The sequence below is a fragment of the Melopsittacus undulatus genome, chromosome 3, assembly GCF_012275295.1.
Source record: "Melopsittacus undulatus isolate bMelUnd1 chromosome 3, bMelUnd1.mat.Z, whole genome shotgun sequence".
Taxonomy (NCBI): Eukaryota; Metazoa; Chordata; class Aves; order Psittaciformes; family Psittaculidae; genus Melopsittacus; species Melopsittacus undulatus.
This window is the reverse complement of record NC_047529.1, coordinates 22,643,978-22,658,912: the sequence shown is the minus strand read 5'-3', so window position 1 is coordinate 22,658,912 and position 14,935 is coordinate 22,643,978. Positions and strand designations below refer to the sequence as shown.

The following is a 14,935-nucleotide window of genomic DNA, read 5'->3' as shown; positions in this document are numbered from 1 at the left end:
GGTTTAATATGCTCTACTTGACAAGGGTTTATGCATGTGAGTAGTTATATGGAGGTCACTTTAAGTGTTTTTCTGGATTGGAACCTGATGCTGATTCTTTCTTCAGGAACCCTGATGAAAATCAGCAACTGGCCCACCCATCCTTTGCACAAGGTGAACTTCCTCTCAGGTGGAGTGGCCTAGGTATGAAAGGTGAACTTTACACCACCCTCCATTAAACATAAACCACTGCTTTTTTTAAATACACCTTGCACTAACCAGCAAGCAGTCTCTTGCACCCCTGGTTTTGCTCAAGATAAGCCAGCATTTCCCCCACAGATCCATGAAGACTGCAGGCATGTTCTCCTTGCCAATATTGTCACATTAAAGAATTAGGCAAGGGAGACAGTGAGTGCTGGTGGACATTTTCATGACAAGAAACAGCAGCAAAGCAGACTGCAATATTGTTTAAGCTGACTGCAGGAACTACATCCAGACCACTGTCCCCTTTAGGCACATGGAATGACAGGTATTGCATTAGTTAGCAGTTTTTCCAAAAAAAACCCCAAAACTTATTCCAAGAAGCAAGTGCCTACAGTTTACCCATGGGTATGTAGTTAGTGTGTCTTTAAGTGCTTTGCTGGAACTGCAAAATGAAGGAGTTCAATGAATCAAGCCAAATTCCCAACCAGTAAATATAACTTATGACAGAGCCACAAAGAGAGATTCCTTGGGGAAGTTTAGACAGACACCTTTGAGACAAAAGGCATGAGCCTACTGCAGAAAGGACTTTGTCTGGGGCCTGGGGAAAATAAAGTGCCAATTTCCAGATGACTATCTGGCACTAGCTAGCACAAAGCAACCGTATCCGCTAGCACTTAACTGGCATGTACTTACTTTCAACATCCTTTCTGCTTTGTTGATGTTGCCTCTTCCTTTTTCACACCATTTGCAACACATCATTATATTCGCTGTAAATCTGTGGGAGTAAATCGTGTCCCTGGGGGTGGAACCCCACCAGGGGTGAATAAAGAACCTCCCCTTCCCCAGTCAAATCCCAGCAGTGCCTCACATTTCATGGAAATGATCAGCAGTTCCATTATCAAAACATTCACGCCTTATGAGTAATATTTATGATAGGAGTTTTTAGCATTGGGTTTTCCCCCAAGAAGAAAAAGAGGAATAATTAACAGAAATAAACCCAATGAGAAATTTCCACATTATTAGTATTATTTTCACAAGGCTTTCACAGGAAAGTAAAAGCTTTTGCAAGTAATAAAAGTTCTTGTTAAACAACTTTTTTTCTTTCTTTTGGAAATGGAGTAAATTATGAAGCAGATTGACTTTAAAAAATAAACAGGACTATAAATACATAGAAGTCTTTGCCTTCCTCCAGTAACTTAATATGAGCATCCTACTTTGAAATAAGGAAAAGTTTAGTTCATTCACAGAAAGAATAAAGCAGATGTGGAGTTTTTCCATCAGCTTAAGTGCTGCCTTAGTAAGGTGAGTTGTTTAACTACATTAAACAAACATTTTAGTCAGGCATCACACAGGAAAATAAACAGTAGCAGAGGAAACATGAAAATATTAAACACTGTTATTCTTTGGCCCCTTTTCCTGCAAAGCAGGTGATAAAATATTACTGTGTTTCCACAGGTAAGGAAACATGCTCTTAAACACTTTGCAGAAATACATATTACGATCATCACTTAAAATGTCAGCAGTGGATAGGACTCAACTGTGACAGCACACAGGAGCCTGCTGAGAAACTCTGCAGAAGCAGAGATTTAGCACACCAGGTCAGACTGCTGGGCTGCTGAAAGCAGGCTCTGACCCTTGGCAATGCCTGGCAGTTCAGATACAGGCAAAAACCATCTTGTAAGAGAGAACTGTAGAGGCACCTGATTTCAGGAAAGCCGACTTCTCCTGAATCTTAATTACTTAGATGCTAGTGATAGGAAGGGAGATTATCTGCTGTACCATTCTGACCGCTTTCTGCCCCACAGAGCATCAAAGAATGAACACAGAAAGAAGCGAGGAGATCTGCTTAGTTCCATTGTCTTTGCCCACCTGTGACACACTACACTACACTGTACACATCTAACATTATTTAATGTAGATATAATTTAGGTACTTCATCAGTAATTTCTGCTCTCCATGAATTTTTCTCTAGCTATATATCATGTCTGAAATTCTATATGTATTTAATCATAAAAGTAGAAAAATATAATTGAAATTATTTCTGCATTATAGCCAGAAGCTATCTAAACCTTATTCACTTTACTACCACAGCTTTGATTTCAGCCAGCCTGGAAAATTAACTTAGAGATGTACTGCTCTAGGTTCAAAGATCTGCACAGATGGCCAGTAGCTTTGGGGTGAGGGGAGGGAAAGCTTTAATCCTCCATCCCACTACAAAAAATGTAGGCATAAGAATGCAAAGTGCTGCCTGAAATCCTTTGCAGTGTCAGTTTCTGTCTCTAATTTAAAGTGCACTGCATGCTGTCGTGGTTTAAACCAAGCCGCACAGCTCATGCACTCACTCCCCCCCTTTCTCCCCCAACTCCCGGAGAGCTGGGGAGGAGAATCCAAAGAATGTAGCTCCCATGGGTTGAGATAAGAACAGTTTAATAACTAAGGTATAACACAAATCACTACTGCTACTACCAATAATAATAATAATGATAAAGGAAATAACAAGTGAAGAGAATACAACATCTCACCACCCACTGACCCATAACTCACCCCACCCTCCCCCACAGAGCACCAGTCGATACCTCCTTCAACTCCCAGAGCCCTCACCCTTCCAGGTAACTCTCTGTTACATCCTGGGCATGACGTGCTATGGTATGGAATACCTCTTTGGCTAGCTTGGGTCAGGTGTCCTGTCTCTGCTTCCTCCCGGCCTCCCCTCCTCCCTGGCAGAGCATGAGGCTCAGAAAGTCCTTGGACAAACCAAACATTTGAGCAGTGACTCAAAACATACTCGCTATCAGCACCGTTCCCAGCCTGAAAGTCAAAACACAGTGCTGCACCAGCTACCAAGAAGGAGAAAAAATGACTGCTACTGCTGAACCCAGGACACATGCACATCAGCCTGTCTAGCCAATGTGGTTTGTGGAAGCTGCTCATGACTAATGAATGTATATATAAGGTTAGTTCCATTCAGTATGCAAGGCTGTTCCATAAGAGAAAAGCAAAAGACCTCTCCTTTCTGTGCTGAATTTAGAGGTGCTCATAGTATCTTCTGTTACTTTTAGGAATTAAATTTTCATTTCAGTGCAAGAAAATAACAGCATTTTAATTTTAAACAAAGAAATAGACACTGAATTTTAGCTATGTGGCTATACAGCCTTTTTAAGCACTATTTAGAATCACAGAATAGTTAGGACGGGAAAGGACCTTAAGATCATCAAGTTCCAACCCCCCTGCCATAGGCAGGGACACCTCACACTAAACCACACCAGATTTACGGGGCAAAGCAGTCTTATTTCACTATATAGAACAGGATTTACCTCCTCTGCATTTTGGTATCTAGTAGAGAGAGGGTCCCTTTGCAGTCACTAAGAGAAACAGTTATCTGTTTCACCTGTGATTCACCTGTCCTGCTTTAGATGCCAGACAGCATGACGTCCAGAGTGATCAGATGAACGCCACCCATAATGTCATATTTAAAGTCTCTCTGATTACGAAGAGAGAATTGGAACAGAAAGAGATCTCAAGACATGACAAGTCCCAAAGCTGGGATAATTCAAACCCAGAAAGCAATTTTCCAGTTGGCTCTGCAGAAATAAAATTTTAAAGTAACTTAGTCAATGGAAAAGCTTATGGCCCATTGTCACAGCAACTGAAAGCCTATTTTTCACCAGCTTTTGATACAAATTCATCTCCCAGATGCTATTTCACAGTTCTGCAAATTTTATCCTACAAGAAAGCTTTTTACTCCATGGCACTTCAGGGATGTACTTTTGCCATCCTGTGCATTGAACAGACAGAAGTACTTACTGCTGGGAGACAAGCCTCTATCCCTCAGTCAGGACTCCTACTTCCTATACAGTCATAAAAGTGCTCCATACAGGCATAAAAGTGGAATGCCTGAAACTGTCTTAGCTCTTTTTTCTCTGTAAATGAGGGAAATGTAAATACTCCATGTGAAATCTGAATGTCTCCATACGTGTAACAAGATAAAATTTTAATCCAAACTCTGAAGTTTAATCTTAGTTCCTTGTCTTCTTACAACACCTCTTGGACTCTTAGAATAAACCAGAAATCTACTGTCACCAGCCTTCGCTCTTGTGTCAGCCTAAACCCACCCGAAACCCTCATTTCAGGTTTCTGAGTCCCCTCCTTCCCAATTGCAGTGCTCCCCTGCTCCCTGTGTAGGTTAAACAAACAGGGAGATTCCTCCGGGGAAGTCACAGTTCAAGATCACAAAGGACATACCTCATCTGGGCCAGCTGGAGGTTTTTCTTGCTATTGTGCTTATCTGTATCTTCACTGTCATCCAGACGTTAACCCCTGACCTATGAGCCCGCCTCCCGAAAAAGCCTTGTGGTGTTTACCCATTATGTAATGTCTGTGCTTTTGTGGAAGTTTTACAGGAACAAATGGAGGAAGTTTGCCAGTCAAACGGCTGGACAATAAATCCTGTCCCGTGTAGATAGAACGGATTATTGTCACCGTAAGTCTGCTACTGGCATCTGTCACGGAAGAAATGTTTACAAATTTCAATGTGCTGGAGTGCCAAAGTATTCCAGCACTGCAGGACTGTACATGATTTGTACAACAACCACTACTGCACTAGATAGGGGTAGCCTTGTTTTGCTAGCCTGAATAAACAGAGTGATGATGTTTCAGATAACTCAAGGTCACCAATGTCTAATTTTTCTGACTATTCATCTCTTAGATTCATGAATACAAGAACCCAAATGCCAGTTTGTTCACTGTAATACTTTTTCTGCCCTAAAACATCCTTTGGAAGTTAATCCTGGTAGTTTTCCTCTTGGAATTTTAATCCTGGTAAGTAAACTACTCTCAGACCCCTTTGCTTATTCGTTATAGTCCCTTTATTATTTACATACTGCCTTCCTATCCCTCCCTACAATCCATTTTCTTTACAGTCCCTGCTGTCTCTCCTTTTCCTATTTCCCTTTCGTGGCAAGACATTGTTATGAAATTTTGCACCATGTCATTGAAATGCTGTGTGACTGGGGTTTCTCTGTATCATCAGCGATGACGTTAGGACAATGGAAAGATGAGTTTACATAAGAAGCAGGAATAAACATAATTCGAAACAGTGAGACAGGTAGTTAATATAATTCTTCCTTCACTGACTCTTTCAATCATGGGCCTGATTCTGCATCCTCTGAATGAAGCTTTTCACTCTTGATGTCAACAGGAGTGGCACTTGGTTCCGCTATAATTAAGTTTTCAAATCTCATTTCCTCTCAGAGGAGAGAAAACATTGTTGTGAATAACCTTTGGATGTGGTAACAAATCCCTGGCAGGTTGGTTTGTTTTAACGGACGTATTAGTTTTAAGGAAATTTTTACCATCTTTTTTGCCCTTAATCATACCTTTTATTACAATTACAGTAATGCAACAGAGGTACATGCCAAAGGCAACATGTATACTTTTAATGAGTTGACATGCAACCTTCCTGGAGATTAGAAACAACTTAATTTGCTGAACATTTCTGTACCTTAACTAGCAGTTTATTTAGGGACAAGGAATTGATCAGAAAAACATTTCCCGCAAATTCAGAGGCTTCAGAAACTCACAGATGAGCAGTCCCATAGGACAGACTCAGTTGTTGTGCTAGGTTTAGTGGATTTTTGCTGAATGGTAACATTTTCTATTGTCCGCAAACAATACAACAGAAGGTTAACAGGCAATATCTGGAAAGCACTAAGATTATTAATCCAGACATGTGGTCCTGAGTCACTGGGTTGTAAAGCATCATCAGTTTCCAAAGATGAAACCGAAGAGGAATTCTGCTTGAGAGAGATGGTATCACAGGCCCAAAGGAACTTGTTGCATCAATAAAGCCTATTTATGCAAGTTTTACAAGACACTGTCTCACGGGGGTTTTCATTCTGGTGTAATGAATTCAGTCAACAAATTGAACATACGCAGAAATCACATACTATGAGTAAAGAGCCTTCAGCCTGTTTTCTTGTCTTAATTTAGCGTACAGCTTGGGCACAGATCAGACACTAGTGCACACAGACAATTACAACAGGCTGACATGCACACATCAACCAATCTAATTCACCTTGGGACTAAAGAGCTTGGAGAGTCAGGCTGCAACAGCAGCACAAAAAATCCATTCTGTTAAAATTATTCCTGCCACTGCTGTGGTCTGGGCCAAGCAGCACTCACAAACAATGGCTGGCCACATTTTTTTTTGGAGGTTAATGCAGGCCAAGGACCATTTCCAATACAACCTTGGAAGTGGATAACCTGTTTTGAGAGGTAGAAGTTTATCTATGGGGACCAGAGAAGGATTTCTGGCTTGTGGAGATGTGACCCTACAGACCTTCACATACTTTTCTCCAAGACTAAATTGTCAAAGGAAGAAGACTGAAAGACTGGTGTATGTATGACTGCACGCTTTCTTTCTCAGTCAAAAAATTGCCATAAATTAAAAGGAATCCAAGCAGCAAGCCACAGGAGTCCTATCAGAAATTTACATTATTAACCAGAAGCCTGATTTTGTCAGGCACAGGGTACTGTAATGGAGAGAGGTCTTGTACAACATGAATGGGGCTGTCTAGGTTTGGCAGTAAGAACCCTCACTGCCCATTCTTCTTGCAGTCTCTGTACAGTCTACAGCAAGCCTCCAGTACAGACCAACACATTCATAGACATCCACAGAAGGTAAAGGACCTCGCTGCAATCACAGTTACTCTGGCACATCTGTTTGGACAATTAGTAGGTAAAGTTTAACTGATAGAAGACAGAGCACAACTGGAAATGTAGGAATGTGTTTTTACTACTATTAATGCAAACAAAACTTCCTTCTTGCTATTATTACTGTGTTAGCATGTCAATTCTATTCTAAATTATTTTCAACTGCTAAGTTACCAAAATACCTGGAGTATAGCACAATCCACATTCTAGTTTTATTCTAAACTTAACAATTAGGTCTGAAATTATTCTTTTTCTGAAAGTTGTTACTCTTGCTAGAATTTGCAAAATATGGGTACAATATGCACTGCAGGAATGTTAATCTTCTTTCTCCATATGCCCCAAAAAGTGCTGAAATGCTTCTGTGCATAATGTAACTTCTATATGTCTTTGCAGGCTGAAGGTCCTTTTCTGAGCTTACCAGTATTCAGATGACAGAATTTATACTGCTGCTTAAATCACAGCTTTAAAAAAATATATTAAAAAATGCAAAGAACCCTTTGTGAAGCTGATTACTGATATATTTTCACCATCCAGTATGAATGAAATGCAAAAAGCAAGCAGACATCAGTAACACAAAACTACATTGTAGAACAGTGTTTTAATCACATAAAATACTATTAGTAGTATAGGTCAGTTTTCTTAAGATATTCTTTGGGAAAATATTTTGTTAGTTTCCCCTTAATTTTTCTTTTTAATTGACTGATTTGAGATCTTCCTGTGCCTATGGTCTTAATTTGAGAAAAGATTAGACCTGTCCTTCTTTAAAACTTGTTCATAATGCTTTAGTATTCAGCTTTTGCTTAGTATTCAGCTTTTGCCCACAAAACTACATCATTTACTAACCGAGAACAACACAAAAGCTGGTGTAACAAAAAAAGGTGCTCACCAATGCAGTCCACGCTGAAGAGATTTAAGGATGTTATTATGGAAGATTCATCACAGGTCTTCATTCCCCGCAGAGCAAACCGCACCAGGGAGGCTTTGGCTCCCTCTGGCAGGAAGGACAGCAAGTAGACAGGCATGTACAGAATGTAGCGAAGTTTGCACAGCAAAGGGGTCATGAGCTTTCCTTGAGGGGACTGAGCCATACGCTCTATTGTTGGAAACAGCAGCACAGAGCGAAGAACCTGTCAGGCCGTGAGAAAATTACTGTCAGCAACGTCCTACAGCATCATATCCCAGCATAGGAGACTGAATTTTTAATTGAATGAAGTTGGGTTTCCAGGCACATGGCATGTCAGACACGTAGGCAGGCTTGTGTGATGTGCCCTGCTTAAAGTTTTTACAAGACAAAGCAAATAAGTACACAGTTATGAAACAATCAGTTTTATGGGTAAGAAGGGGAAGGGCTGAACAGGGAGTAAGTGATCAGGCGTGTGAGCACAGCCAATCGCTCCAGGAGGACAGTGACCCCACCAGAGGGCACTCACAAAATCACAGAATGGTTTGGGTTGGAAATGACCTTAAACTCATCTCATTCCAACCCCCACCCACAGGCAGGGACACCTTCCATTAGGCCAGGTTGCTTGAAGTCCCTCTACATAGGAATTGCAGATTTCTTATGCCGTCAAAAGTACATGGCTCTGTTTCACTGGTAAATTATTTTCTCTAATTCAATCAACTACACAAATTCAAAAACATCAGCCGCTGTGATGAACTTTACAGTTTGACAACACATGGGGTTTTCAGTCTGCAGTTCAATATAGCTAAACTTGGTCAGAACAAGAATCTAAGCGCATAGCCCCTTCACTAAGATGTGTACAGTGGTGCACCATATTGCTTTTTATACTTTAAAATTAAATAGACATTCTAAAGCTGGCAATTATTTTATGTTACGATAATAGAATACACTGTAGCCTTAAAATACTATATTAATTAAACCCCCACCCACAGTAACCAAAAGTGAATTAACACACCTACTTTCAACTAAATTTCAGTGTTAAGATTAAATGTATGTTTTAGAAGGATACATGCCACTTTTTTCTAGAAGTAAAAACATATTGCAAGAAATCATATAGGAAAACCCCTCAAAGACACACAATCACAGTATCTAACAGAAATATCAAGCAAGTAAAGTAAGAGAGATTCTGGATATTGCATTTGCAGATAATCAGGCATAAATTGCTGTGCTTTCTTGGATATGTCTGTTTACTGCACAACCCATCGAAAGGGTTGGGTTGGAAGTGACCTTCAAAGGTCACCTCGTCCAACCTCCCTGCAATGAGCAGGAACATCCTTAACATGCCCAGAACCACGTGGCCTTGAATCCTATGCATTATGCAAATTAGATTACTACTGTTGTAAAAAATGTTTTAAAACAATTGTCTTGACTCAGATGAAACCCAACTGATGTATGCTACTTGTGTGCAGTACCATGGGGCTCCGCAGCTATCCTGTGGAAGGCAGGGCATGCTACCTGATTCCTTAACTTGTCATCCCAAGGCCCTGAAGTCTCTACTGATCACCCTTGGACTTGTCCCACCTTCATTGCTAAAAAATAAAAAATGAATAACAGTCTGAGGGCCAAGGGTGGGAAGCTTTGTCTTCACATCTTTAACCAAGGCCCCAGGAAGGCAGAGGACATCACCAAGAAATGGGTCTGGTCTGCATGTTGGGCCTTCTGTTCCCTTCAGTAGGTAGTCTCCCATGACAATGACCTGTCCTTTTTTCTTTATGGAAGCAGTTTTGAAGGCCAACTTAGCCTTGGTGACACCTTCAAGCTGGATGAACCACTGTCCTCGTTACTGTTCAGTTCTACTTGCAGAGCCTCGTGCCTATTGTGTGAGGGAACCTGGGGAGATGGCGATTCAGGGAGACTTGCCTGTTGCACCAGGCAAGAACTTGTCACCATCATTCCCTATCCCTTACGTCACTGTGTTCAGCCAGGCAGAGAGGACAGAGGGTGGGATACATCATCAATAACTTGCCATACTGTACTTTCTACAGTATTTTAAAAGCAGAATTTGAAAGTGCTATTTATATTGCCTATGCAACTATTTTAAGAAATCCTTCTATGTCTCGGCTGACACCACTTTGGTTTTAGACAATAACAAATACATTCTCAGGGAAACCAACCCCGGGCCTCTTTTTATTAAAGGCAACCAGCAGCTGAAGCATAGGAATGCAAGACTTGCACTAAATTATATGGTAGTTTCATGATATTCCAGCCAGGAGCTGAACTCAAACTGTTGTGATCTAAAGCAGATTTGACCTACGTTCCCAGGCACACATTATTCCTTTGACATTATAGTTTATACAGGATTAGTTGCTTGGAGTGCTGTACTAACCACTGGGGGAAGTTGCTAAACCTTGGAGGAAAAGAGCATAGCAAGAAGGCTGTTACAATGTCCTGTGCATTCCTGCATTTTTTAATGGCACAAACATTTAAAAGATGTTGTAAGACAGTGGATAATTTTATTAATTTTATTTAATTTCTTACTTTCTTTAATCTTTTGCAGACAATAAAGAAATTTAAAATTTCTGTTTTTCAAGAACTTATTTTTTTAGTTTACTGCTAGATTTCTGAGACAGAATTTTGAAATGTACATTTGACTGCAGAATTGCTTAAAGATGTAGTTCAACTTCTTTGCAACACAACTGCAGATAAACAAGATTTTACTTATTTTATTATAATGACATACATGTTCATAAAAAAGTACATCGTATTTGTGGCTTCAAATAAATGAAATAGAAATACACAGGTAAAATGAAGGAAATTAATGAGATTCAAATGCGCAACACCAGTTAATAATTTTTTTACTTTTCAAATGCCAGGATCTTATTGATACACACTTTCAACTAGCTGAAATCAGGTAGGTGGCACAGAATTATACTGAAGTTACAATTTTCAGGAATATTATAACAGCAGTAACTCTGAAGATGGAGGACAGTGCCTATCATAAGCACCATGTATTGTCACACCTGTGAATGCCATGGTATACACTATTAAGTAACGTGTAAAAATTAATGACCACTTTATTTCTGGAAACCCTTCTCAAAATTAACAACAGAAGTTTCCTGTGATAGCTATCAGTCGAAATACAAGAAAAAAATTACATGTAACTAGAGAGAAAAATCCAGATTCATCTGGTTTAAGTGACCTCTAATTCAAAGTCCAATGATTTTTACTGGTTAAGCACATGAGAAAAAGAGCTGAGCAACTAGAGACACAAGTCACAGCAACTTGAGTAGATCCAGGGTGTACTGAAAGTTGGTCAGTGACTTTTGTGAAGGCAAACATGCCCTGTGCCCAGGAGTCGCTGAGAGCTGTGGGTAGTATCAACCTATCCCTGCTATGCTTTGGTCAACCCACTAAAAACAGTACATATATTCTGACTTTATACTGGAATTGTCACTGTTGATTGTTGTGACAATAAGCAGTACTTGTAAAACCGTCATTCAATTTAACTGTTATTTATTTAACATGCTATTAAATTTCAAGATTTCAACACTCAGGATGACGCTTACATTAAGGTTCAATGGTTAAGGCATAGATGTCCTTTGGGTTACTCACCAGACAGCTGCTTCTATTTTCATCATTAATTTTTAACTCTTTAAATTACATAGGACTCAAGACCTGAATGGTTCAAGGGACTCTAATACAATGCAGTGTTTCAGAAGTTGTAGATCATTTTAACAGCAAAGGCTAATATTATCTACAAGCTCTTCAAATGAAAAGTCACATATATGTATCATCACTGAAAAAATAAGGCATGGCTTGAGCATATGTTCAGAGAACAAGCCTCCCTAGAATCCAAATATGTTCTTCAATTTATTACTCCAACACACACCACAGCAGGAAGGTGTGGGAACGTCTGGAGTTTCACTTTTGTCACTATTCATACACTTTGATATCTAGAGTGATCAGATCGCCAACTTCAAGTATGTATGACCAGCACAGTAAATTTTACAACACAGAGGAAAGAGAAATTACTGATTTCGCAGCAAAGTTAGCCCTCAAAGCAAGGAATATTAAATGCCCATTCCCCAAATGCCTGGCATTGACCAAGGAGATTTGTTCAGGCAGGATCCCTAAATGAATATGATTCACTCATGTGATGACTGCTTCACTTAAAAAAACCAGAAAAAAGGCTTCCTCCAAACTATCTACATGAAAAACACACATTCCTGTACATCTGGGCTTTCTATTCAGCTTTTAACCTACCTAAAACAAGATGACAACGTAACAACTGAGCACCTTCAGGTCTCCACTAGATAATGGTTATTCAAGGCCAGGTTGGATGAAGCCTTGGGTGATATGGTTTAGTGTGATGTGTCCCTGCCCATGGCAGAGGGGGTGGAACTAGATGATCTTAAGGTCCTTTCCAACCCTAACTACTTTATGATTCTATGTCAACATGTTTTTGACACAGCTGGAAGTTTTTTCAAAATAAGAACAGAGTACAAAAAGCCAAATAATTAAATACGTAATAAATTGTTGTTTATCACTGCACAATTTGTCTCAACCACACCAACATTTTTGTAAAATGTTTAAATATTTTCCTTATAAAAACACTAAAAGTATGTGAATCAGAAAAAGCTAAAAAAGTCCCCCCAGCAGTATTTTTCATTAGTGCCTTCTACTGAAAGAGCTGAAATGTATTCATCAGCACCAATAAAAAAAAATATAAGCCTCAGATCCTGCACTGGTTATGAAACTCAGAGCCTATGAGAAATCCAGAGATCAGATCAGCAGGCAGAAGGAAGCAATCTATTACATTTTATAACCAACCCATTGCACCAACCGATGCTCAGTAAAGAAGCATCCAAGCACAGTTCTGCAACTCGCCTATAGAACGTGTAGCCTGCTCCACACCAACAGCATCATTATGTGCATGACTGCAAATTCCAGGGCTGGAAAGAAAATGTGTGAGGAAGTTTCATTTAAAATTCCTTCAAAACTCTATGAAAAGCAAAAGCTGTTTCTCTGTCAAGAGTAACACTTCTTTTGATATATATTAGTTCATCCCATGTATTAGTTATTCCTATGTTGTGTTGGCAGAAGAAAAGCTATTATCTGTCAGGTGAAATCCAGTAAATTTTTCAAAGATAACACAATGATGCACTTAATGGCAATCTACAGTCTGCCCTTGACGTGAAATGCCACATGAATCACAATTTCTTTTACTCAGTATGCAGAAACCTGCAGGCAAAACAACGAGGGTCAGGAAAGTATTCCCTGCTTTATTACCACAGCTGTGCTGAGTACTTTTCCAAGAAAATGCACAGGAAAAACCAGGCAACGTTGGCTTCAGCTTTCCTCTCACCAGAGCAGGACTTTCTGGACTTGCCCATTCACTTTGCTCAGTCACTAATTACACATAACATAGTATAGTACAATGTAAGTATGCTTATATATACGGAGCTGAGCTATGGCCAGAAGAAGAATATGACTGTTTTTTTATGGTATCAGTACAGAAATAACCCAAGCTTTATCATATCAAAGGCACTCATTATTGATTATCCTGCATGATTTTTTACTTCTGGATGACTTCTGTATATAGAAAGAGGTGAAACCAGCAGAAAATATTTCATCACCTGTGGTTGTGGGCTCCAATTTGCATTGTAGCCTCAGTACTGGTGAACTAAATTCAGCTAGGACCTAGCCTCCAGGAATAAAACTTTTTAGTATGTTCTCTGACATGATTTTGCCCAAAGCCAGCTAGAACATTCCCAGATGATGTCTGGCCACAGGTTAGAAAATAGTGCAGACCAGGAACTCCTCTTAATAGAAGATGTGTGTGAAGCAATCATATCTGGCACTAGGAGGATATGAGCAGGCTTTGCTACTATACTTTGCCATTGCTGTCAAGAGCCACAGGAGAAGACCTGTTTTGTTTTATACATAAAATTAATTTGAACACTAGAGTACCTACCTCATTCAATCAGAAATACCTTAAACTGTTCAGAATGATTTAATAATTGATTCTATCAGGTTGGATGGGCTTTGAGCAATCTGGTTTAGTAAGATGTCCCTGTCTGTGGAAGGGGGGTTGGAACTAGATGAGCTTTAAGGTCCCTGTTGACCTAAGCCATTTTATGATTCTATGATTCTAAGTAAGCTTGTATGTCACCCTTGGCAATCATATACAGATCTTTCCTTCTCTTATCAACAGATTATTAATCAGATGCTCAGCAAATAAAAAATAACTAGTGACTAAGTCCATATGTGTACATAAATAGGATTTTTCAGCTAACAGAAAATGCTGTCAAAAAAAAAAAAAACCAAACCAACACAGAGATCAGGGCTGATGGAGAGTTCCGTTGTGATTTCAAGTATTTGATTAATTTATTGTGAAAATGACACACCAGTTGGCACCTCTAAGATTTTCAGTAGTATGGGGAACACTCCATATACTATCGACCAGTAGTCAGTCTCTACTGCTTTCAAGGAAGGCAGCTGAAGCCATAGAAGCTACACCTCAAGACAGAGCAAAAAATATTTCTTGAACAACTATGGGAAAGTCTGCAAACACAAATTTAGACACTGAAATGTAAGACATACTTTATACTTCCTTTTTACTTTATACTAATAATTAAATTTCATACGTATGTGTATATGAGTAATATTTGCAATATATAACTTAACTATCTGACCTTATATAATTATAGATGGTGCAAAACCTACAGCAAACATAAAAAATGGACTCTCCTTTTCTTAAAGTCCTTTACATTAGCTATTCAGATTCACTAAAAATATATAGCTTTCCTATTGTTACTTATTTGGCAACTGGATGGTTACTTCAGATTTCATATTTTCACATCCAGAAACCAGTTCCAAATTTCCAAATTTATTTAGATCGTTCTGATACTTTAAACATGTTGCATTCTAATATAACATACTACTATTTTTCCTTGTAATGTTTATAGAAAACACTCCTATATACATTCACTGTTTAAAGAGCTTAAATGAGCTAAGTATCCTGAGCCTTCCTAGCCTTTCTCTCTGCTTATTTCAGTCTGAATTCTTCCTTCTTGAACACAGCTGGCTAGAAATTACCTTGTTTGATAGTACTTATGCTTTTCTGTCCTATAAACCATA

The 14,935-nt window shown here is 39.2% G+C and overlaps 1 protein-coding gene across 2 annotated transcripts in view; it reads right to left on the bottom strand.

The window, feature by feature from the left end:
* LDAH (lipid droplet associated hydrolase) overlaps window positions 1-14,935 on the bottom strand; it is a 121,892-nt gene that overhangs the window by 36,429 nt on the left and 70,528 nt on the right. For both annotated transcript variants that reach the window (XM_034060828.1, XM_034060829.1), the window contains one exon: window positions 7,781-8,021. In XM_034060828.1, coding sequence (XP_033916719.1) covers window positions 7,781-8,021 — 241 coding nt within the window. The remainder of the gene's footprint in view (window positions 1-7,780; window positions 8,022-14,935) is intronic.